General features: G+C 35.8%; 1 protein-coding gene across 5 annotated transcripts in view; it reads right to left on the bottom strand.

Moving 5' to 3' along the window:
- Positions 1-26,856, bottom strand: part of FZD3 (frizzled class receptor 3) — a 97,122-nt gene that overhangs the window by 54,961 nt on the left and 15,305 nt on the right. For 3 of the 5 annotated variants that reach the window (XM_003984807.6, XM_045055614.1, XM_019828620.3), the window contains 2 exons: positions 5,293-5,489; positions 164-1,181 (listed from right to left, as the gene is read on the bottom strand). In XM_003984807.6, the coding sequence (XP_003984856.2) occupies positions 164-1,181; positions 5,293-5,489 (1,215 nt within the window). Of the gene's footprint in view, positions 1-163; positions 1,182-5,292; positions 5,490-20,031; positions 20,264-26,856 lie in introns of those variants that run through there. The other 2 variants (XM_045055615.1, XM_019828621.3) reach the window with 2 other exon arrangements.

The raw sequence follows: 26,856 nt of genomic DNA, 5'->3' as shown, positions 1-26,856 counted from the left end.
ATGTATTTGTTCATTATCTTCACTTTAAAATTTTAATGTACAGGTTGAAATTCATAAACAGTTTTGTTTAAAATAAAAAAACTAGCTAAGATTAGATCTTCATAGTAATATGCCTTCTTTCCACTATTACACATTCTGAAATTTAGAACAAGGTTTCCCTTACCTGATATGGACATGGAATGTGATATTCTCTGCAGCGTTCTTGTATCCATGTTGTTTCCCAGATGCCACGGTAAGCTTGCTCATAAAAGTAGCATCCAATTACAACCAAGAGTGGTACGAGATAGAGAATGCTGAAAACACCAATCCGGATCATAAACTTCACCAATTTATCTTGGTTCTCCTTTTCTAATGGAATTTCAATTCGAACTCTGTTTAAGGATATAATGCCAGCTAAGAGGAGAGAAACTCCAACTACCACATACAGGCAGAGGGGAGCAAGAACAAAATATCTCAATGCATCAACATCGTAGAGGCCAACAAAACACACGCCACTGATATTGTCACCTTCAATTTTATTCATCGCTAAAAGGATGATAGTTAGAGTTCCGGGGATGCCCCATGCACTGGCATGAAATAGCAATGCTTTCTTCTCAATAGCTTCACTACCCCACTTTGGCACAGCTGCCAAGAACCATGTGATGGTAAGAATTACCCACCAAACACTGCCAGCCATAGTAAAAAAATAGAGTACCATAAAAAGCATGGTACAGGCTTTATTATGAGATCCTTGTGTCACTGTGGAAGCCTTATACTGTGAAGGGCTAGATGCATTGCAGGCTACTCGGTCCTCAAGCAAAAACCCAATGAAGAAAATTAATGATACCATCATGTAGCAGACTGCATAAAATATAATAGGTCTTTCAGGATAACGGAATCTTGTGACATCAATCAAAAAAGTTAAAAAAGTAAACAACGTGGCAGAGAGGCAAATGATTGAAATCAATCCTATGAAGTATCGAGCAAACGAAAGTTCTTCTCTCCTAAAGTACATATTTGGACAAGGAGGTGAACAATCACGCACGTGTAAAAAAGAATAACCAAGATCAGGATCAATTTTCAATTCTCGAGGACACCAAAAACCATAGTCCCTCTGCACTGCCACTGGAGCTCCTTCAGTAGGATCACCAGCTAAATTCAGATCCACAAGTCGAGGATATGGCTCATCACAATCTGGGAACCTAAAAAACAAAACAAAACAAGATGAGAACCATTTTCACTTACTGGGAAATCTATGGATACCAAACAATTTGGATTTCCAAATTTAGTACTCATGACCTTATTCATTCTTATATCCTTAGAGTACAATCACATTAAGTAGGAATAAAGTAAATGTTGATATCTTGTTTATGGGTCATACAACTAGATTTTCCATTGTTGATCAAAAAAGGATATGGTTTGGGGTGCCTAGGTGGCTCAATCAGTTGAGCGTCCGACTTCGGCTCAGGTTATGATCTCATGGTTCATGGGTTTGAGCCCCACGTCAGGCTCCGTGTTGACAGCTCGGAGCTTGAAGCCTGCTTTGGATTCTGTGTCTCCTTCTCTCTCTGCCTCTCCCCAACCCCCCACTGACACTCTGTTTCTCTCTCTCAAAAAACTAAGTAAAAACTTAAAAAAATTTTTTTAAACTATATGGTTTTATACTTAATTTTGTTTTGACTTCAAAAACAGTACTTTTTTAAAGTTTATTATCTTTTTAGTAACCGCTATACCCAACATGGGGCTCAGACTCATGACTCCTGAGATCAAGAGTCCCATGCTCTTCTGAGCCAGCCAGGCTCCCCAAACAGTACTCTTTATTACAATAGTCTAACATAGCTACCAATAAGTAACACTATATAAAGAAACTCTTTCTGACATTATCTATTTATTATCTCCACTACTACTGTAACTACTAGAATTTTAGTTCTGTAAGAACCAAGACTATATTTTGTTCACTACTCATCTTCAGCATCTAGACTAGTGCCTAGCACAGGGGACACATCCAATTAACATTTGTTGAGTTAATGACTGTTGAAGAAATATATACATATAGACCTAACCCAAGTAATTAGAAATATGACTAGGAGCAGTGTGGAAGACAGACTTGGGCAAAAATGGGAGCAGAGATACTAGCTGAGCCAGAATGAAAACCAGATAAGGTAGGGGCACCTGGCTGGCTCAGTCGGTAGAACATGCAACTCTTGATCTTGGGGTTAAAAGTTCAAGACCCACACTGGGTGTAGAGATTACTTAAAAATAACAAAATCTTAAAAAAATAACATAAAACAAAGACAGATAAGGCAGTGGGAATGAGACAGACATGAAACTGGTTAGATAAAAACAACAGTTTGTAACTGACTGGATGCAGAAGCTAAAGTCAATGAAGGAGAAACAGAAGATAACTTATAGAGAATTAAAAAACGAGCAAAGGAATAAATCAATTTTAGGTCTGTTGAAACTGAGGAATTTAAGACAAATGCAGGTTAGAATTTCCAAAATGGATGCTAGATACGCAGATTTGGAACTCAGCAGAAGAGTCAAGTCTAAGATTTAGGTGTAGGAGTCATTAGCAGATGAGTAACAGTTAAAATGAGTGAGATGAGATCATCCAGGGAAAGCACATAGAATAAAAATGAATAGGTACAGAACTCTGTGAAGCACCAATATTTAAGGTGTAGAAAGAGGAACAGGATCCAAAAAAAAAAAAAAAAAATTGAGAATAACTGGTCTGAGAAGTAGCCGACCACAATAGTTCATACATGAAGGCCTACATGATTTTCATGAAAAGAGGGCAAGCTGAGGTTGAGGGGAATATAGAATAAAGGCAAAATATGGGTTTGAAGCAAGCGATATAGATTTGGCAGAGATGCTGAGAGCAATAAACAAATTATTCTGTTGATCAAACTGGAAATTTACCAAAGACAAACAGCAAATAGAACAGCTATAGTTGGCATTATTAAATATATGGCATAATTAATCTGTTAGAAATTGATTCAATGGATCCAGCTGGGGATCTGAACAAGTTTAGTAGAAGGAATGAATTGAAATTGCTAGCAAGAATGTTATTACAAGTGATGGGGCACAAAGCTTAAGCTAAGTAAGGAAATAAATTAGATTAGGAAGAGGGATATGAGGAAGGGGAAATAAAAATCCAAAGTCTGGGAGTGTCAATTAAGTTCAAGAACAGCAGGAACAAGGATTTGAGCAATGCAGAAGAATAAAAGGTTGTTAGGGGCGCTGGGTGGCTCAGTTGGTTGAGCGTCCAACTTCAGCTCAGGTCATGATCTCGTGGTTGAGGAATTTGAGCCCCGCATCTGGCTCTGTGCTGACAGCTCAGAGCCTGGAGCCTGCTTCGGATTCTGTGTCTCCCTCTCTTTCTGTCCCTCCCTCGCTCATGCTCTGCCTCTGTCTCAAAAATAAACAAACAGTAAAAAAAATTAAAAAAAAAAAAAAAAAAAGAATGAAAGGTTGTTATGAAAGACCACCGTGCCAGACTTTAAGGTTTCAGAGTTAGTCATAGTCAATCCCAGACAACAGTGAGGACATAAAATAGATTTAATCCCAACAAAACAAAGAAATAAAGATAATAATGAGATGTCTATACTTGTATACAAACTGTTAATATAAAAGACTACTAAACATTGGGAGTTAATTACAAGAAACAAAATAGGGTTCTTGCCCAAGCAATTCATAGCTGTTATAAACACCAAGAAATTAACAGACTTCTAAAAGAGGAACTATAAACACTACCACATTCTTGGGGAGAAGGTGGATGAATGATTACATGGGGCTAGATAAAAAAACAGGTTAAACATGTGGGAAACAGAATAAACAAATACAAGAAAGCAAAATGTCCGTGAACTGACTAGGAGAAACTAATATATGTTTTATTTCTTAAGTTTTTCAAATGCCAAATGAGAGTAACAAGTCCTGCTATTAACCTACCTCCAAGGACCATTGTTAGATGGTAAACAAAATTAATTTTAAACATGAAGGAAAAAAGAATGTTCACTGCAGCATTATTGATAACAGCAAACACCCAGAAATAACTTAAGTGACCATCAACAGGAAATGGCCAAATTACCCTAGAATATTAATACCATTATGTAGCAATTAAAAGGAATGAACCAAACCTACAGATACAACTATATACACATATAAAAAAAATTAATGTTGTTTATAGATATGTATATATGTAGCAAGAGTATAAAAACAAATATAGGAATGATTAACAACACAATCATTATTACCTCATCTCTGAGGAGGAAAGAAGGGAATGAAATCAAGATAGGTACCAAGAAAGGAACTTTCAACTCTATCTGTATTGTTTTATTTGAGGGGGAAAAAAAAAAAGTGACTGGGGTGCCTGGGTGGCTCAGTCGGTTAAGCGTCCGACTTCGGCTCAGGTCATGATCTTGCGGTTCGTGAGTTCGAGCCCCGCGTCGGGCTCTGTGCTGACAGCTCAGAGCCTGGAGCCTGCTTCAGATTCTGTGTCTCCCTCTCTCTCTCTGACCCTCCCCCATTCATGCCCTGTCTCTCACTGTCTCAAAAATAAATAAACGTAATAAAAAATTTAAAAAAAAAAAAAAAAGTGAGGCAAGTATCACAAAATGTTAAGACTGGATAAAGTTAGACAACAATAGGTACATACCCATTTATCTTACTATTCTTTATCCTCGAAATACTTCACAATACAGAAAGGTACATTATCATATAAGAAATACAGTATTACTGTACACGTTATTACCCTCATATAAATCTGTAAGACTGTCTAGTAAACATCTTCGAATCTTTAGAAAATGCTTACAATCTATATTTGGAAGTGATCTGAAAAGTATCTGACATTTTCTGATTCTGGTTTGCTAATACATGACAGAAAAGCAGAGTTGACAGAACTTCTTTAGTCATTAACACATTTAAATCATATGGATACTGAACTTCCATTAAATCATCATTAAAGACATTTAATGGTGAGGTAATGAATGATTATTTTCTTCTCTATATTTTCTAACTGCATTACTCACACTTGTATAACCAGAAATTTTTTGAGGAAAAAAATTGTCTTGTTTTTCTTCATTCTTTTAAAAATTTCTTCACAGAAACGTTTTTTCTTTTCTACCTTTTTCATTTAGTGATTCCAAGTCCCTAAGGAAATGAACAGTTCAGAGGTCATGAAACCTCTGTTCAAAATTAAAACTAATATATGCTACATTTCAAAAGTTTTAAAAAACTGATGAACTAGAAGACAGGTAATTTTAACATACTGCAGCATACCATAAGTAATGATCTATGAAAATCTGATTTTCGCACCTACTGCATTCCATATCTTCAGGCCAAGGAACACCAAACATCTCCATGAGCTCCGAACACTCACTGTAAGCCCGTTGACACAGCCTACGACAGGGAAGTGTGACACGTCCATATTCCATACAAATAGGAGCATAGAGTGCACAAAGAAATGGCCGAAAATCCCGAGAACAATCCAGATTCACCATTGGGTGGAATGGCTAGGAAAAAGTTAAAATTGAATAATTAGAGAAGGAGTTGTATACAAGTTAAAGTTTACTATATAAAATATTACAAGATTCTTTTTTTTTTCCATTTTAAAAATGTCTGGAGGTTATTAAAATTTTCTGAAAAAAAGATTTTGTTTTTCTAAACAAAATCCTCTTAGCTATATCCCAGAAGAGTCTGAATTGGTTAAGACTGAGTTATATCTCAGAATCTAAATTTTAATTCTTAAAGGTGATATTAATGAAGAGGCAGGGCTCAGAATCACATTATGATCCATTTTACATATGAAAATAAAAATTCATGAAAGATATGCCAAATGCTCAAAAAAGTGATTACTGCTTGGCGACAGGATTTTAAGAAATTTTGATTTTCTTCTTTTCATGTATTTCAATTTCTACATTTTCTTCAACTAACAAGTATCAACAGAGAGCAGACAAAAGTTAAAAGAGGAAAGGGAGAGGGGGTGGAGGAAGAGAAGTAGTTATACATAGCAGTAGTTATTTTGAGCGTAAGGGAGAGGGAAGAATCTCTCACATTTGTCCATATTTTCTCGTTCTTGTTACATTAAAAATTTTATAGAGAGTTCTTTGAACTCTGGTATCGCATAATGTAAGCAGAAATAACACTGTAAGCTGATATTAAGGAAACAAAAGGAAAAAATAGCGGCGCAAACATAAAACCATGTTAAAATAATTATAACCACAAGAATAGATCAAATATCCCAATAAATGTGCACCTGGGTTTTTGACTATCAAATACATTTCCCACTTATTTATACAATAATTTCAGAGTCATTGCTGATTTTGATCTGGTAACATATTTTCACCACTAAGCCTTTCTACTGAGTACGAATCAATTTCTACATTGATATATAATATTTTCCAAAGGTCCACCATACACAATGCAGTCAGAAAACCAAGAGTCACTTAAGAAAACTGATGTCAAAGAAGTTAACTGTATAATGAATGTGGTAACCAACAAATAACAATAAACTGTATATGGCCATCACTTCCATGAATGAAGGAATAGTTTATGTTATACCAATGTTTCCATCAAGAACAATTTTAAAATACAGAAAAAAAGTTTAAAAGCCCCTATTTAAAGCTACTGAAGAACTGCTGAAGTAAAAGAACTAAAAGAACCAAGAATACAGAGAGCAGGGAAACATGGAGAGGTGGCCTGATAAATGCAGCCACTTTTCCAAGGAGGTATTTGTTGAAATTGGGCATAAGGCAAGAGGCCGTGAATCAGGCTTTGACTGGGCTGGTGCTAGAAAACGGAGAAACCAGCACAACTGTGGTGGTCTTACAAAGCTACAAACAAAATTCAAAACAAAAGGAATAACACACAGGTGAGAAGGGCAAGTGCCAAGGATAGAGTCTGACACAGAGCCAATTTTCCCTTCAAGAAATTTGAAAATTCTGAAGCTGCATAAGGAAGGAGACTAAGAAGCTAAGCAGAAAACCTCTGAAAAGCAGAGTGGAGATTTTGGCAGTTTTACATGCTGGATTAGAGTTCAAGTTCTGCCAGGGGAACTGAACATACCCGACTCAGCCTCTGAATGGCTATACTCGAGTTGCAGGAGCAAATTAGAGGGAGGCAGAGACCTGCCAAAACTGTAACCCAGCCTCAACTCAGCTCACTTCCTGATGGAAGTAAGGTGATCTCCCATTTATCTGCTTATCAGAAGAAAGGGTGAACCTCCTCTGGAGCTATATGACATCATCTGGAACCTCACCAATATTTTGTAATATCTAACACTCAATAAAAAATTACTAGGCATTTCTAAAAACAGGGCCACATTGGGCACTTGGGTGGCTCAGTCGGTTGAACAGCCAACTTAGGCTCAGGTCATGATCTTATGGTTAGTGAGTTTGAGCCCTGCATCGGGCTCTGTGCTGACAGCTAGGAGCCTGGAGCCTGCTTCAGATTCTGTCTCCCTCTCTCTCTGCCCCTTCCCAGCTCATGCGCTCTTTCTCTCTCAAAAATTAACATTAAAAAACAAAACAAAACAAAAACAGGACCATATGATTAAAACCCAGAAAAAAAATTACATTGATTTGGTGACCCAGCTATTGATCTTAATACACAAGACTATATAATTACATCAAATATATTCAGGAAAACAAAAATGTATTTTATCAGAAACTAAAATCTATTATAAAAGGAATCAAATGGAAATTCTATAACTGAAATATACAATCTGAAGAACTCATTAGATCAGAAGACAGAATTGGCAAAATGGAACACAAGACAATAGGAAATATTCAAACAGAAGCACACAGACCAAAAAAATACTGAAAAAATACATAAAATAAGAGACATGTAAAACATGGAAAAGTCTAAGATATGCATACCTGGAACCTCAGAAGGAGGGGAGAGAGAGAATGTGCAGAGGCAATATACAAAAAGATGATGACTGAGAATTTTCTAAAACTAATTGAAGACAACAACCTACAGATTCAAAAACTTTTACAAACCCCAAGGATAAATACAAGAAAATCACACCTAGGCAAATGTTATCTCAATTGTTGAAAACAGAAGAAAAATATCTAAAAAGCAGCCAGTGTTAAAAAAGACAACTTACTTTTAACAGAGGAACAGTTAACATTCAGAGCTTGCTTTGGAAAACCATAAATCAATAGAACTTAAAGAGCTAAGAAAATAGAACTGCAAACCCATAATTCTATAGCCAGCAAAAATATCCTTCATAAATGAAGGCAAAGTAAAGACATTTTCAGACAGACAAAAATGGGAGAAAATAGGTCACCAGCAAACCTGCACTACAAGGAATACTCAACAGTTCTTTAGACAGAAGGAAAACGATCAAAGATGAAAACTCCAGAAGTACTTAAAAGAAACAAAAGGGGTGAATATGTGGGAAAATATAAATGAATACTCCTTGTACCAATAACAAAATAATGCCTTAAAATACATACAACCCACAGGTATATTAATATATACTAATCAAATGGAAAAGATGGGAGGCCAGAGGAACACTAATGGGGTAGTGGTTTAAACAATGATTTTTATTAGAATATTATATAAGTCATGGGTACATATCAATTTCTATGATAAGCAATAAAAAAATGCACAACATGATAAAAGAGAGGCAAACAGAGTAACACAAAAGGCGGCAAAACTGGAGAGAGAAAGAAACACAAAACAGTCTGGACATATCGAAATCAGATAGTAAGATAGTAAATATTAACCCAAGTATATCAGTAATTACTTTAAATATACATGGACTAAAAACTCTAAGTAAAAGACTAAGAGTTTTGGACTAGGTAAAAACAAAAACAGGAAAAAAAAAAACCCAACTATGCTGTTAACAAAAGACATTTTTCAATATAAGCAAATGGCTTAAAAATAAAAGAAAGAGGGGCTCCTGGGTGGCTCAGTCAGTTGAGTGTCCAACTTCAGCTCAGGTGTCATGATCTCACAGTTTGTGAGTTTGGGCCCCCTATCGAGCCCTGTGCTATCAGCTCAGAGCCTGGAGCCTGCTTCGAATTCTGTGTCTCCCTCTCTCTCTGCCCCTCCCTCACTCACACTCTGTCTCTCTCTGCCTCTTAAAAATAAATTAAAAAAAATTTTTTTATATAAGTAAAAGAAAGGTAAATGGTAATGGAAGAATTAGCCAAAAGAAAGAGTAGATTTTATGACAAGTGTTCCCAGAGATAAAGAGCATTTCATAAGACAAAGAATCAATTCACTGATCCTAAAAAGCAAATCTAAACATATATGCACCACTTAACATAGCTTCAAAATATTTTAATCAGAAATAGACAAAATAAAAGGGAAAATGTACAAACCCACACTCTGAGCGAAAGACTGATACACTTCTTTCAGTAAGTGACAGAAAAGTGAGGCAAAAATTCTGTAAGAATACAGAAAATCTAAACAAGCGAACTACAAATTTGATCTACATATTTATAATCATGATGCCCAACAATGACTGGATCCTATTTAACACACACATGGAATCTATCAAAATTGACCATATTCTAGATCCTAAAAATCATGCCACAACAAAACAGAGAACTAAAATCATTCATAGAAGGTTCTATGACTAAAATGTAATTAAGGGAGAAAAAAGTTACAGAAAAAGCCCAAACCCACTGTTTGAAATAGCAGACAACAAGCTTGTAAATAACTCATAATCAACAAAAGGAATCATAATTGAAATTTAAATTGTACAATTATATGGATTATATAGAGAAGTAAATAAAAACAAAATAACAGCAAAAGCTGTACTGAGAAGAAATTTACAAGCCGATATACACATATAAGAAACTAAGAAAGCCTGAAAACAAGCAATGATATTAGCACCATCTCCAGAAGCTAGAAAAAGAGTGGCCAAACTTAGAGAATATAGAAGACAGACAATAATTAGGAAAAGAAAAGGGAGGGAAAAAAAAAACCCCAAAATCTCAAATTACCAATGTCAGAAATGGAGGAGGGAACATTACTAGAAAAATAATGTAGATATCATAAATAATAAATTTGATATGTTAGATGAAATGAACAAATGCCTTGGGAAAAAATTAAAATTTACCAAAACTCAAAGAAAATCCAGTCTTCTATCTACAAAGAAATTTAATCCATTATTAGCAATGGTCCCCCCCAAAGAAACCTCTAAGTTATGATGACTTCACTAGAAAAATGTATCAAACATCAAAGCAAGAAGTTGCAGTAATCATACACAAACTCTAAAAAAGGAAAAAAAGGAACCTTTCCCAATTCATCTTATGAAACCAGAGTAATTTTTATAACAAAACCCAACGGGACTACCTAAGAAGGAAAATTATTCTTCATGACCATAGATGTAAAAATCATATCCCAGTATCAGTAAATTAATCCATAATATATAAAAAAATCAATATACCACACTAAATGCACTTTTTCCCCAAGGATTAACATCTGAAAAACCAGTTAATATAATTAATGTCATTAATTGAAAAAGGGGGGGTAGGGGCGCCTGGGTGGCTCAGTCGGTTAAGCGGCCGACTTCGGCTCGGGTCATGATCTCGTGGTCTGTGAGTTCGAGCCCTGCGTCAGGCTCTGTGCGGACAGCTCAGAGCCTGGAGCCTGTTTCAGATTCTGTGTCTCCCTCTCTCTGACCCTTCCCATTCATGCTCTCTGTCTCAAAAATAAACGTTAAAAAAAATTAGAAAAAAAAAAGGGGGGGTAATCACATGATCCATTCAATAGCTGTAGTAAAAGTATTAGATGAAATTCAACATCCATTTATTATGAACTCTTAAGAGACTAAGAAATTTCCTCAAATCTTATGTCAAGTATATACATCAAACCACAGAAAACCTCATACTTGTTGGTAAATTATTGAAGGCTTCCTGAGATCAAAGATGAGACAAAAATAACTGTTAGCACTATCTTATTTAACACTGTATTGAAAGTCCTCACCAAGGCAGTAAAAACATAGGAATAAAAGGTAAAAGAATTAGAAAGCAAGAAATATAAAAATTAAAGTATATGGATCAGAAAGAAACTATCATTATTCATAGAGGACTTGTGTTCTAGTTACCAAACTTTTATCTCTGTTCCACATTCACTCTTCAATATCAATGCTCTATGATAATAGATGGGATTTATGTCACCACTTCTCCTTTACAGTAAGCATGTGTTTAAACTTTCTCAATAAAGAGTGTTAGAGGAACACTGCAGGACAAAGGGGCTTCCTTGTTGGTTGTGGCTGCTGTGCAGTCAGGCAGCAGTGCAAATGTAAAGAAATCTATGGTGCTGTGTCCCAGCCATGTGCCCAGAAAGGTCTCTTAGTAAGTAGCCTCACAATCACGACATAGCCTAGTGACACCCTTCCTGCAGCCCTTCCAATATGGACACTGAATGCTTGAGGCCTCCTACCTGCAGCAGTGCCTTGACTCCCTCTATCTACTCAACCACCAGCTAACACTTGCCTATGTATGCCCTGAAGAACTGCTTCTTGCTTGCCCAGCAACCATGGACCAGCTCTGGCCCAGGCAACCCAGTGAACGTCTCTGCCATCCACTGAGTTGCAACTACATCATCTACAATTAAGGTCTGAGCCTTAGTGTTTGGAAGTCCCTTCCAAGACTGTCCCTCTGCCCTAGAGAGCCCTATTGAGCTCTCTCTATATTTTATAAATAGTCTCCTATAATGGCTTATTTTTATTATACTTCCCTTATTTAAATCGAGTGTGTCTGCCTTTTTTTAAACTTTTTTTTTTAATGTATATTTTTGAGAGAGAGAGAGGCGGGGGGGGGGGGGGGGGAGGATGAGTGCCAGAGGGGAAGAGAGGGAGACACAGAATTTGAAGCAGGCTCCAGGCTCTGAGCTGTCAGCACAGAGCCCGATGTGGGGCTCGAACTCATGAAATACAAGATCATGATCTGAGCCAAAGTTGAACACTTAACCAACTGAGCCACCCAGATGCCCCAAGAGTGTCTGTCTTCTAATAGAACCAGACTAATAAAAACCTGTCACAAAGAAAATCCAAAATAATCTATAAACCATTAGAATAAATGAATTTACTAGGAACACTGGATACAAAGTCAATAAAGATAAAAGCTATGTTTCTACCTTTCAGGAATATACTAAAAATGAAATTAAAAAAAAAAACAATTGAAATTAAGAAAAAACTTCAGTTTAAGACCATCAAAAGTACAGCATCCTATATTCAGGAATAAAGTTAACCAATGTGGTGCAAGACAGAAAACTACGACGTGTTACTGAAAAAAACTGAAGACAACCTAACAAATAGACATCCTATATTCAGGAATTAGAGGACAATGTTGTTAAGATGGCAATAGTCCTTAAAGTGATCCAGAGATTCAATTTAAACCCTTAAAATGGCATTTTTTTTTTTGGAAAAATGGAAAAGTTGATCCTAAAATTCCTATGGAATTGCAACAGAGTCTGAACAGATCAAAACAACCTTGAAAAAAAGAACAAAGTTGGTGTACTCATACTTTCCAATTTCAAAACTTAACATAAAGCTATAGTAATCAAAACACTCTGGTATTGGCAGAAGTCTAAACATGCAAAAGAATAAAGCTGGGGACCCTGTGTTATACCACATACAAAAATTAACTCAAAACTTGTAAAAGAAAATAGAGGTAAACCTTCATGACCTTGGATTTGGCAATGGTTTCTTAGATCTGACAACAAAAGCACAAGCACAAAAGAAAAAAAACCAGATATATCAGACTTCATCTAAACAGAATGCTTTCATATATTTCAGAACATTTTCAGTAGAGTACACAGACAACTCACAAAATGGAAAAAAATATTTATAAGACATATATCTGATAAGAGTCTAGTATCCAGAATACATAAAGAACCCCACAACTCAACCAAAAGACAACCTAATTTTTTGAATGGGCAAAGAACTTGAAGAGACATTTCTTTAAAGAAGTTAATGCAATGGCCAATAAACATGAAAAAATGTTCAATGTCATTAGGGAAACGTAAATCAAAATGACAATGAGATACTATATTACACCAAGATAGCTGTAATCTATAAACAAATAAATAAATGAATGAATAAATAACAAATGCTGACAAGGATATGGAGAAATCAGAACCCCCATGTGTTGCTGTGGGAACGCAAAATGATGCGACCACTATGGAAAACAATTTGGTGATTCCTTAAGAAGTTAAACATAGATTACCATATGACCCAGCAATTTTACTCCTAGGTATATACCCAAAAGAATTAAAAAATGATGCTCAAGGGAAAACTTGTATATGAATTTTCACAGAACATTATTTGTAATAGCCCTAGAGAGCAAAATAAAGCAAAAACAAGCAAAGAGAAGGAATAAAGAAGAAAAATTGGGGCACCTGGGTGATCAGTCAGTTACGCGTCTGACTTCAGCTCAGGTCATCATTTCGTGCGTGGTCCAGGAGTTCAAGCCCTGCATCGGGCTCTGTGCTGACAGCTCAGAGCCTGAAGCCTGCTTCGGATTCTATGTCTCCCTCTCTCTCTGCCCCTCCCCAGCTCATGCGTGTGCACGCATGCTCTCTCTCTCTCTCAAAAACAAACATTAAAAAAATTAAAAATTTAAAAAAAAAAGAAAAAATCAATAAAACTGGAAACAGTAAAATAGAGAAAAATCACTCAAATAAGAGCTGATTCTTTGAAATTACCAATAAAATTGATTAGCTTCTGGCAAGATTATTTAAGTTTATTTATTTTGAGAGAGAGACAGAGAGAGAGGGAGACAGTGTGTGTGTGTGTGTGTGTGTGTGTGTGTGTGTGTATGGGTGGGAGGGAGGGAGGGAGGGAGGGAGGAAAGGAGGCAGAGGGAGAGAGAGAGAGAGAGAATCCTGAGAAGGCTCTGCATTGACAGCATGGAGCCCAACGCGGGGCTTGAACTCTCACAAACCATGAGATCATGACCTGAGCAGAAATCAAGAGTTGGATGCTTTTAACCAACTGAACCACCCAGGTGCCCCTAGCAAGGCTATTAAATAAAAAGGAAAAACACAAATTACCAATACTAAGACTGGAAAAGAAGATGTCACTGAGGCTCCACAGGCATTAAAAAGGCAGTTGGGCGGGGGGGGGGGGGGGGGGGGGGGGACGCCTGGGTGGCTCAGTCAGTTAAGTGACCAACTTCGGCGGCTCAGGTCATGATCTCATGGTTGTGGGTTTGAGCCCCACGTAAGGCTCTGTGCTGAACACTTGCTCGGAGCCTGGAGCCTGCTTCAGATTCTGTGTCTCCTTCTCTCTCTGCCCCTCCCCCAATTGTGTTCTGTCTCACTCTGTCCCTCAAAAATAAATAAATGTAAGGAAAAAAAATTTTTTTAATAAATAAAAAATAAAAATAAATAAAAATAAAAAGGCAAGAAGGGAATATTACAAACAACTCTGTGCACATAAACTAGACGCCTTACATGAAGTAGACCAATTCTTCAAAGTCAGACTACCAAAACTCACTCAAGATGAAGCTGATAATCTGAATAGTCCTGTTAAGTACTAAAGAACTTGAATTTGTGGTTAAAAACCTCCAGAAAAGAAATGTCCAGGCCAGATGGTTTCATAGCTAAAATCTAACATTTAAAGAAATAGTAACACCAATTCTACATAATCTCTTCAAGAAAACAGCAGAGAAGGGAACACATCTCAACTAATTCTATGAAACAAGGGGTGTTTAATATTAAAACCAAACAAAGATAGCACAAAAGAAGAAACTACAGACCAGTATCTCTCATGAGCATAAATGTAAAAATCCTTAAAAAACAGTAGCAAAGCAAATCCAAAAATATATTAAAAGCATTATATACCACAACCTAGTAGAGTTTCCTCCAGAAATTCAAGGCTGGCTCAATATTCAAAAACCAATTAATGTAATCCCAAATTACCAGGCTAAGAGAAAAATCACATTATCATACCAAATGATGTAGAAAAAGCACTCATGAGGGGCACCTGGGTGGCTCAGTTGGTTGAGTGTCCAACTTCAGCTCGGGTCATGATCTCACATTTCATGAGTTCAAGCCCCACATCGGGCTCACTACTGTCAGCACAGAGCCTGCTTCAGATTCTCTGTCTCCCTCTCACTGTCCCTCCCCTGCTTACACTCTCTCAAAAATAAATAAAATGTTAAAAAAAGAAAAAGAAAAAGAAAAAGCACTCATGATTTTAAGTTTTCAACAAACTAGAAATAGAGGATAATTTCCTCATCTTGATAAAGAACATCTACAAACACCCTGCAGCTATCATAATTAATGGTGAAACATGGATTCTTACTCCTAAGATTGGAAATAAGGGAAGGATGCCTATTCTTACCACTCTTATTCAACATGGGACTGGAAATCCTGCCAATACAATAAAGCAAGAAAAGGAGAGACTGGAAAAAGAAAACTGTTCCTATTTGCAGGTGACATTATTGTCTACGTAGAAAATCCCAAGGCATTTACAAAGAACACCTCTTTGAACTAGTGAGTTCAGTAAGGTTGCAGGACACAAGAAAAACATACAAAAACCCCAACTATTTCTATATAGATTTGCATTCCATATATAAAGAGCACATGAAAAACTAAAACAATACACTTATAACCACGAAAGAAAGAAAGAAAGAAAGAAAGAAAGAAAGAAAGAAAGAAAGAAAGAAAGAAAGAAAAAGAAAAAAAGAAAGAACGAACACCTGCGTAGAAATTCAACAAAACATGTAAAGGACTTGTATGCAAAAAACCATAAAACGCTGATAAAAATAAATCAAGGAATATAAAAAAAAAAGACAGATATATACTTGTGTTAGTTTGCTAGGGCTACTGTAACAAAGTACCATAAGCTGAATGGCTTAAACAACAGAAATTCACTGTCTCATATATCTAAAAGCTAGAAGTCTGAATCAAGATGTCGACAGAACCATGCTTGCTCTGCAGATGCTAGAGAAGGATCTGCTCCAGGCCTCTCTCCTAGCTTTTGGTATCCTCAGATTGTGATAGCATAAATCTGATCTTCACATTGCTTTCCCCCTGTGCCTCTTCACATCATCCCTCCATGTGTGTCTGTGTCCAAATTTCCCTTTTCTAAGGATACCAGTCATAACTGAATTCGGGCCCCTTCCTACTCCAGTATGACCCCATTTTAACTAATTACACTTGTAATGATCCTACTTCCAAAAAAGGTCACATTCTGAGATACTGGAGTTAGAACTTCATCATATGTTTTAGGGGGGCTCAATTCAACCCATAACAACACTGTTCATGGTTTGAAGATTCAACATTAAAGATGCCAATTCTCCCCCAAAAGATTTCCAGATTTAATGAAATTTTTATCAAAACTCAGCATGACTGTTAGTAGGTAAAAAGGAACTTATTCTAAAATTATATGGGAAAAACAATAGATTTTGAAAAAAAAGTGGAAAGAATCATGCTATCCAATTTTAAGACTTACTATATTGTTAACAGTAATCAAGACAATGTGGAGAATCAGTGGAGACAATGTGGACAATCAGTGGAGAGACAGATACAAAAGATCAACAGAACATAAAGAGAACCCAGAATTAAACCTACCTAAGAATGGACAACTGATTTTTGAGAAAAGAGCAAGAGCAATTCAATGGTTAAAGGATAGTTTTTTCAATAAATTGTGCTGGAACCAGAGGACATTAATAGACAAGAAAATGAACCATACCTTATACAGATTAACTCAAAAGTGATCATGGATTTAAATGTACAAAACGCATAAGAAAGAAGAAAGAAGAAAGAAGAAGATAGAAGAAAGAAGAAAGAAGAAGAAAGAAGAATCTTCTGGACCAAGAGTTAGGTGAAAAGTTCTTAGAAATTATACCAAAAGGACAATCCATAAAGGAAAAAAAAATTGGTAAATTGGACTTAATTTTAACATTTACAACTTTTGTTCTCTTCAGGACCTTGTTAAAAGGATATAAAGACATGCTACAGACTAGGATAAACTATTTGCACACCATACATCCAATAATGGATTTGCATCCAGAATATATATGGCATTCTGAAAACTCAAAAGAAACCACTGCAAAATGAACAAAAGACATAAACAGATATTTAACCAAAAAGGATACATGAATGGCAAATGAGCACACGAAAAGATGTTCACTATCACTAGCCACAAGGGAAATGTAAATTAAAATCACATGAGGTATCACTATATACATATATACTATATATATAGTAGAAAAACTGAAATAAAAAACTGTGATAATACCAAATGATAGTAAGAATGCAGACAAAGTAAATCTCTCATACACTGCTGGTGAGAATGTAAAAAAATTTTTTACATTTATTTATTTTTGAGAGACAGAGAGAGACAGAGCGTGAGCAGGGGAGGGGCAGAGAGAGAGGGAGACACAGAATCAGAAGCAGGCTTCAGGCTCTAAGCTGTCAGCACAGAGCCCAATGCAGGTCTTGAACCCATGAATCGTGAGATCATGACCTGAGCCAAAGTCAGAAGTTTAACCGACTGAGCCACCCAGGTGCCCCTGTTGGTGAGAATGTAAAATGGTACAACCACTATGGAAAATAGTTCAGCAGTTTCTTAAAAATCCAAATATATGCTTATCACATGATCCAGCAATTACACTCCTGGGCATTTGTCCCCCAAAATAAAAATGTATGTCTACACAAAAACCTATACACCAATGTTCATAGCAACGTTATTTGTAATAGCAAAGAACTGAAAACTGAAATGTCCTTCAATGGGTGGTTGATTAAACAAATTGTGATATATCTATAAAACAAAGTATTCTGAAATTAAAAATAATGACTACTGATACCTGGAATAACCAGTATGGATCCCAAACGGTATTATGCTAAGTGAAATGAAACCAATCTCAAAAGATTCGTACTATATGATTCCATTTATATAACATTCTTGAAATGACAAAATTATAGAGAACAAAGTAGTGGTTGCTTAGGATTGGAAAAAGGGAGGAGAGAGAAAATAAGCATGAGGGAGTTCCTTGGTGGTGATAAAACAGTTCTTTAACGGTATATATTTTATATATAATTTTTATATATTTTATATATATTTAAGGGAAATATATCTATATCTGTGTATTTATATCTATATATAATTACAAAGACTAGGGGTGCCTGGCTGGCTCATTTGGTGAAGCATGCAACTCTTGATCCTGAGTTCAAGCCCCATGTTAGGCACAGAGCTTTTTTTTTTTTAAATTGCAGGGGCACCTGGGTGGCTCAGTCGGTTAAGCGTCCAACTTCAGCTCAGGTCATGATCTCAGGCTTGTTGAGTTCAGACCCGGAGTCAGGCTCTGTACTGACAGTTTGGAGCCTGGAGCTTGCTTGGGATTCTGTGTCTCCCTTTCTCTCTGCCCCTCCCTTGCTCACGCTCTGCCTGTCTTTCTCAAAAATAAACAAACATTAAAAAAAAATAAACATTTTAAAAAGTTGCAAAGACTACACATAGATGGACAAGTGCATATACACACACAAAACTGAGTACATGTAAAAACTGATGAAATATGATAAGGCCTGTAAATAATGTCTATAGTACCAATGTTAATTGCCTAGTTTTGATGCTGTATGCTAGTTATATAAGATACTAAGACGGGGGGGGGGGGGGGGGTGGGTAGCAGGTAGGGGTGGAGCAGGCTAGGTAAGGTACAAAGAATTTCTCTGTACTGTTTTGTAAATTACTATAAAATTAAAAATTAAAAACATATCCACATGCTAATGATATATGTACATATATGCACATGTATGCCTTTTAATGTATGTCTTAGGTCTCAAAACTTGCTTGGTACTTAGCAATATATAAAATACCAACCAATCCATACCAACCAATCCAATACCGCTGTGTTACTATGTTAGTTAAACCTCCATTGATTTGAGTGGCTATTTTGTGCTGCCTGCAATGAGCCTAAAGCTAAAAGTTCATGCTTTTGCCATTTATTAGCTATTAAGTATCCTGTGCTGAGTATCTCAGCTAGTTAATTACTAACACTAAAGGGACAGGCAGTGTTCTAAGTGTCTTACACACATTATCTCATTTAATCCTCTCAATAATCCCATAAGGTAGGTACTATTAGTAATCACATTTTATAATATATATGAAGAAAATGAGACACAGAAATCAAGTAACTTGCCCAAGATCACAGAGCTACAAAGAGACCCAAGAGTCAAGAGCCTGACATTCCTGTCTAGAGCCCTTGAACTTAATGTTCTACATAACCTCCCTAAACTTCAATTTTCTCCTCTGTAAAATGGTTTTAAGAACATATAAATAATAGTATATTCAACACTTAGCATACAGAACCCAGCAAAAGCTTTAAAAAGGGATTAAGGAAGCACTGCAAGTTAACAGAGCAATAGCAATCCTATAAGGTGGGTGTAAGGAACCCTGAATTCCCTGTTCTCAACAAGTAAAAGTCAACTGGAATGATGTGATTAAAAAGAAAAACAAAACATGGATGAATATCAAAGTCATTATGCTGGGTAAAGGAAACCAGACAAAAAAAAAAAATAGGTACCATATGATTATATAAAACTCTAGTAAATGAAAACTAATCCACAGTGACAGAAAACAGATCACTAGTTGCTTGGAGCAGGGTGTAACGATGGGGGTAGACTACAAAGGCACACAAGAAAGCTTTTGAGGTAATAGAAATGTTCTATATCTTGATTGTGTTGATTGGTTTCATGGGTATATAATTTGTCAGAACACTGAACACTTTAGGTGAAGTTGTGTATATATACTGTACCTCAATAAAGCAGTTATACAAAAACAAAAATATTAGTATTTTTCAAATGAGCAAATTGCGTTGACTAACAATTTTAAACTCAGCAAAATCAAAATTAAATGAGGTAGCCTGAATACTGTAGAGCCGAGAATATATAAGAAATACTATTAAAGTTCTATCAAACAGAAAAACAATTTAGCTGATTAATTTTTTAAAGATTCCTACTGAGTACCTCCTTAAATAGTAATACTTTTGTTCACTAAATCAAGACCAAGGTATACGAAGTTTACAAACTGAAAAGTAACTTTCTAAAATTAAATTTCTGGTTTCTACAACAAAGGTGCAGTACATGGAACCTTCTATTCTTTGTTCAAATTCAAATCAACCAAGCCTTTGTGCTCCCATTCTCTTTCTTCTTTCAAATTTCCATTCCTGTTACCATAGGAACCTGGTAGCTGACAAGCCTTCAAGCAAGCAACAGCCCAAGCTTAGCAAGGGGTATGAAAAGGGAACAGAGTCAAAGGCCAAAATTTGACTCATGAGAATCAGAATTCCAATCTTTGTCATTCTACAAAGGGTCTGGTAACCATGGAAACTGTATCCTACTGGGTTTGGGAATATTATGACTAAATTCACTAAATGTGAAACCAAATGTGGAATGGCCTTGGAAATTCAAAAAAATGGTATTCATTCTATTTCAGATCCAAATTAGAATAAGAAATTATTCAAAAACAACTTTTTACAATAATTTTAAATGATTAAAAATAAGACCTTTAAAAAACTCCTTTTCTGTAAAAATAAATTCTCAATGAGAAAGGATCTAAAACTTCAGGAATTTTGTATTAAAAAAAGTTCTAGGTTTGAAGAACACCTTTAACCTATAAATTTGCTTTTCTTTTACAAATCTTAATTAAAAAAAAAAAAGTCTTGAGATAGCGGTTTGCAGAAATTTGCCATTATGAGAGGAACATGTTTATCTTCTTAAGTCAATGGAGAGTTCCCAGAGCAACCCGTAACATTTGACTTTAAGGAAGCAAATTTTAATATTTCAAATATCATGAACAGTTCAGAACTATGGTTTCTCTCAGAGGATAAAACTTTACAAAATTCCACCACACTTCATAATTTAATTGGAAATAAGTATTTTAAAGGTATTTCTTTAAAGTGATTTGTCATACAAGAAAATCAAAGAAAAAATTTTTTAAGTTTTTCCACAGAGTCAGAAATAAATAAATGCAATTAATTCTCTACTACTTCTATGTACATTTTTCTACTTAGAAGATTCTTAATTACTGACAGGTTTCCCTGTCACACAAGACTTTTCAAGCTACTTCACTAGATTGTTGTTTGCTTAGGGAAAACCACCTATGAATACTAACCCAAACAAAAGATAATAAGGGAAATAAATTTGATAATACATGTATTCTGAAGATATAAACCATGAATTGCAAGAATATAATCAAATTTCGTTTTCTAAAAAGCCTACCTACAAAACGTTAATTACTACTACTACACAGGGGTATATTATACTGTTTTCTTACAAAAATCAACAAAAAAAATCTTTCAAGGCCCATTCAAATACTTTCTACAACTGATCCCTTTCACATAAGATCCTTTGTTTCAGTCATTCAATCAAAATATATTTAATATACTAACTCTTAGGTACTACAACTGAGAACTAAACAAAAAAGAACAGTCTGGATTATTAAAAAAAAAAGTTTCTGTACTAATGTTACTATTTTAAAGGCACAATATGTTTCTTACAGAAAAATAAAAAAATACAAACATTAAATAAGACATAGAAAACACAAATAAATTGTACTAATTCAGGAAAACCACTGTTGGCCTTGGTGAAAATCCTTCCACATCACTTACTCTGCATAAACATGCATATATATTTTTTTAAACAAAAACAGGATGATACCATACATGTTATCTACTTTTTTTTTCCTACTTAATAATGTATCAAATCCAACCATTAGAATTCTGACAAAAGATAGAGACTATTTAAGGCAGAAGGAACATTAAGGGCCTAGAGATGGGAAAGGTGGGTTGCTCTGTTCTTTTGCGTAATTACATCACTTATAAGTACAAACACATAAATGTTCAAAGTTCTGAGTCACTCTGACCAGTTGTTCCTCACCCCTGAAAAGGCAAAGTAAAATACTAGTGTTCACAGTTACGTAGTACTCTTGGTACTGGGATTACCATCCCCATTCCCATCCAGCACACTCCTATTTACAACTCCAGGAGATCAAGTGCTTAGATATAACATCATAACCCTGACCAAGTCTGACTACTATCATCTCTTAAGGAACTTACAGTTTATAAAGTTCATTAATTAATTCAAACACTTATTTAGCACCTCCTATGTGTGAGGCATTATGTTGGGTACTAGGTATACAAAGATGAATAAGGACAAGCTCTGGTTTCAAAAGCAAAAGACAGAAAACCTGAATGTCCATTAACAGTAATTGAATGAAAAAAAATGAGAACTTAACACCCATTAGGATGACTATTATAAAAACAAAAAACAAAAATAAAAAATAACAAGTGTTAGCGAGAATGTGGAGAAACTGGAACCTTTGTGGCATGCTGATGGGAATATAAAATGGAGCAACTGCTATGGAAAACAGTATGGTGGTTCCTCAAAAAATTAAACAGAATTATCATATGTCCCAGCAATTCCACTTCTGGGTATATATACCCAAAAATTGAAAGCAGAGATTCAAACAGGTATTTACACACATGTTCACAGCAGCATTATTTGTCATAGACAAGAGGTCGAAGGAACTCAAGTGTTTGATGGATGAGTGGATAAACAAAATGTGGTGTGTATATATACCATGGAATATTATTTGGTTTTAAACAGAAAGGAAATTCTGGCATATCCTACATGAATGAACTTTGAAGACATTATGTTAAGTGAAATAAGCCAGTCACAAAGGAGAAATATTGTATGATTCCTCTTATTATTGGGTACTTAGAGTAGTCAAACTCAGAGAGAGAAGAATGGAGGGAGGGTGCCAGGGGCTCAGAGGAGGCGAGAATGGGGAGTTATTGTTTACTATGTACAGAATTTCAGTTTTGTTAGATGAAAAAGTGCTACGGATAAATAGTGGTTATAACTACATAACAAGATGAATATACTTAATGCACTGAACTATAGTGCACAATCCTTAAAAGGATTGGAATGGTGAATTTTATATGTATTTTGCCAGTTAAAACAAATATTTGTAATGAATAATATCTGTAAATATTACTATGGAATATCCATGATATTATTGTTAAATGGAAAAATATAGAGAAAGCAAATACTCTATCAAAGAAAGGTAAAAGAATACATGTTTATTACATAAACATTTCACATAAATATATTTATGATTTTTTAATGGAAGAATAAGCAAAAAAAGTTTTTAAAATGACTACATTTAGGAGGAAGGAAAGAACAAGGTAGAAGGGAAAGGGCCAGAAACTAAACTTCTCTGAATATATCTTGTTCTATATATAAAATTGTAAAACACAAATATAAAATAAATTTTAAGTTTATTAATTTTGAGCAGGGGAGGGGCAGAGAGAGAAAGGGAGAAAGAGAATCCCAAGCAAGCTCTGCACCAGCAGCACTGAACCCAATGCAGTGCTTGAAGTCACAAACCATGAGATCAAGAGTCACTCAACTGAATAAGCCACTAAATTTAGACCAAAAAAAAAATTTTTAAGTTATTCCTCAAAAAATGAAACATAGGAATCTAAATGTGTTTTGAGTTTAACCACACAGAGAAATATTTAATTTTATTTTATTTTTTTATTTTTTATTTTTTTAATTTTTTTTTTCAACGTTTATTTATTTTTGGGACAGAGAGAGACAGAGCATGAACGGGGGAGGGGCAGAGAGAGAGGGAGACACAGAATCGGGAACAGGCTCCAGGCTCCGAGCCATCAGCCCAGAGCCTGACGCGGGGCTCGAACTCACGGACCGCGAGATCGTGACCTGGCTGAAGTTGGACACTTAACTGACTGCGCCACCCAGGCGCCCCGAAATATTTAATTTTAAATATAAAACTTTAAATATTTAAATTTTTAAATTAAAACTTTAAAGCAGAGTAATTTGTACTGTATATCAATGGTGAGTCACATCCCTAAAGACAAAAATAAGTACTGTTTAAACAATCGGCTTTCAATAATCATATTGTTAGTAATAACACTGTTATTATTCTGAAATGATAGAATGTATGTGTATTGTAAAGCTTTAGTATAAGAGAATACAGAAACAAAAATAAGATTTTAAAATGGTAAATAAAAACTCTGTGATAGAGGCACCAGATGGCTCAGTCAGTTGTATCTAAATCTTGATTTTGGCTCACGTCATGATCTCATGGTTCATGGGATCAAGCCCCCCATAGAGCTTTGTGCTGACAGAGTGGAGCCTGCTCAGTATTCTCTCTCTCCCTTTCTGCCCTCCCTCCTCAAAAAAGCAAAACAAAACAACAACAAAAAATTTGTGATATTATTTGATTTAAAACATCAATCTAAACTCATGATGTACTTAAAAAAAATTTAAAAAGTGGGGGAGCCTGGGTGGCTCAGTCAGTTAAGCATCCAACTTCAGCTCAGGTCATGATCTCACAGTTCGGGAGTTTGAGCCCCGTGTCAAGCTCTGTGGCTGAGAGCTCAGAGCCTGGAGCCTGCTTCAGATTCTAGGTCTACATCTCTCTCTGCCCCTCCCCTGCTCATGCTCTCTCTCTCAAGAATAAACATTAAAAATTTTTTTAAAACCCTGTGGAGGTTCCTCAAAAAATTAAAAATAGAACTACCCTATGACCCAGCAATAGCACTGCTAGGAATTTACCCAAAAGATACAGGAGTGCTGATGCATAGGGGCCCTTGTACCCCAATGTTTATAGCAGCACTTTCAACAATAGCCAAATTATGGAAAGAGCCTAAGTGTCCATCAACTGATGAATGGATAAAGATGTGGTTTACACCTACAATGGAATACTACTTGGCAATGAGAAAGAATGAAATCTGGGCATTTGCAGCAATGTGGATGGAACTGGAAGATATTAAGCTAAGTGAAATAAGTCAGTCAGAGAAAGATACCATATGTTTTCACTCATGTGGATCTTGAGAAATTTAACAGAAGACCATGGGGGAAGGGAGGGGGGAAAAAGTTACAGAGAGGGAGGGAGGCAAACCATAAGAGACTCTTGGATACTGAGAACAAAGTGAGGGTAGATGGGGGTGGGGGAGAGGGGAAAGTGGGTGATGGGGCATTGAGGAGGGCACTTGTTGGGATGAGCACTGGGTGTTATATGGAAACCAATTTGTCAATAAATTATATATAAAAAAGAAAAAGAACTACAACTGACTATTAAGTATATAAAATGATATTTTAACTTATCCATAATAAGAAAAATGCAAATTAAATCATACTGAGAAGTGAAAAAAAACAATAATAAAAATAATAAATTTAAAAAGTGTTTCCTAGTTTTGTCTACGAATAGGCCTAAAAATGGCTAACCTAGTATCAACAGGCTTAGCACCCAGATAATGGTCTCTAAATATCATTTCCAACTAAAAGGAACCAGTGCTCTCTAGGGAAATCTCTGGTTCAAAGTTTGAGGCAGAATTTTAAGAAAGGAGCTTGGATCATACCAGAAAGCAAGCAAGCTAGAGTAGTGTCAAAAACCCAGGCGCTATCTTGAAGAGGCTCCCACTACCAAAGACAGTGCAGTTAGAGCTCCAATAGGAATAATAACTCGAGTAGGATTGAAACACATCAAATATGTTAAATCACAAGTTCATAATGATACCTTTAAAAAAAAAAAAGACTTCAATGGTCACCTCTGAAGGATACTCATTATCTTAAAAACTACTAAATTCAGGAGAATGATCAAGTATATATCCTGTCTTTCTTACATAAACTGTACAAGAGTCTAACTCAGTAGCCCAACAGTAAAGACAGGAAATTTGTTTATAAAGCATTCCAGCTGAGAAAAGAATGACAGAATTAGAATATCACCCTATTACAAAACTTTAATGAAATTACCGATCTAAGAAATGACCAAGAATGGCTGCTAAAAATTATAAAGAGTGACAACCAAGTATTATAGGCCTATGAAGTATTCTTTAAAAAAATTAAAAAGGGAGACAAAGGAACATGGTAAATCAAACCACTCGGATGCAATCGGCAAAATAAAGACTATGGGAAACTCCATATGGCAAACGCATTACAAGAAAAAAAGGAGAGAGGAAAGGGAAGGAGAAATTATATGTTAAAAGAAACTTAAGAGACCTCTCAATTGAATGGGATAGATGAATCCTGATTTGAAAAGCCAACTATAAAAAATGTGAAATGATCAAAGTAATTTGAACATCAACTGGACATTTGAGGATACCGACAAAGAGATAAAAGTATGGTGTTTATACATTTTGAAAGAGCCCTTACTTTTTAGAGATTTACACAGAAATATTTATGGATGAAATTATGGTGTTAGAGATTTGCTTCAAAGTAACCCAGCTGGACATGCAGTCACAATTGAAACAAAACTAGCTGTCAGTTGATAATTTTTGAAGCCGGATGATGGGTATATGTTGTCCACTATATTATCTTATCTACATTTCTATATAATTGAGATTTACTATAATAAAAAGGTTTTCTTTTTTTAATTTTTTTTTAACGTTTTATTTATTTTTGAGACAGAGAGAGACAGAGCATGAACAGGGGAGGGTCATAGAGAGAGGGAGACACAGAATCTGAAACAGGCTCCAGGCTCTAAGCTGTCAGCACAGCTCGAACTCACCGACCGCGAGATCATGACCTGAGCCGAGATCGGATGCTTAACCGACTGAGCCACCCAGGTGCCCCAAAAAGGTTTTTTTTTAATGTTTATTTATTTTTGAGAGAGAGAGAGAGAGAGAGACAGACAGACAGACAGACAGACAAGAGTGTGAGCAGGGGAGGGGCAGATTGAGAGGGAGACACAGAATCTGAAGCAGGCTCCAGGCTCTGAGCTGTCAGCAGAGAGCCTGATGCGGGGCTCGCACTCACACACTGTGAGATCATGATCTGAGCCGAGGATGGACGCTTAACCAAACTGTGCCACCCAGGTGCCCCAAAAGTTTTTTTTTTTAAGGTACAATTTGAGTTTGGATAACAGCAAGACTGGTTCAA

Source organism: Felis catus, chromosome B1, assembly GCF_018350175.1.
Source record: "Felis catus isolate Fca126 chromosome B1, F.catus_Fca126_mat1.0, whole genome shotgun sequence".
NCBI lineage: Eukaryota > Metazoa > Chordata > Mammalia > Carnivora > Felidae > Felis > Felis catus.
The sequence above is the reverse complement of the archived record's forward strand: the minus strand, read 5'-3'. Positions and strand labels throughout refer to the sequence as shown.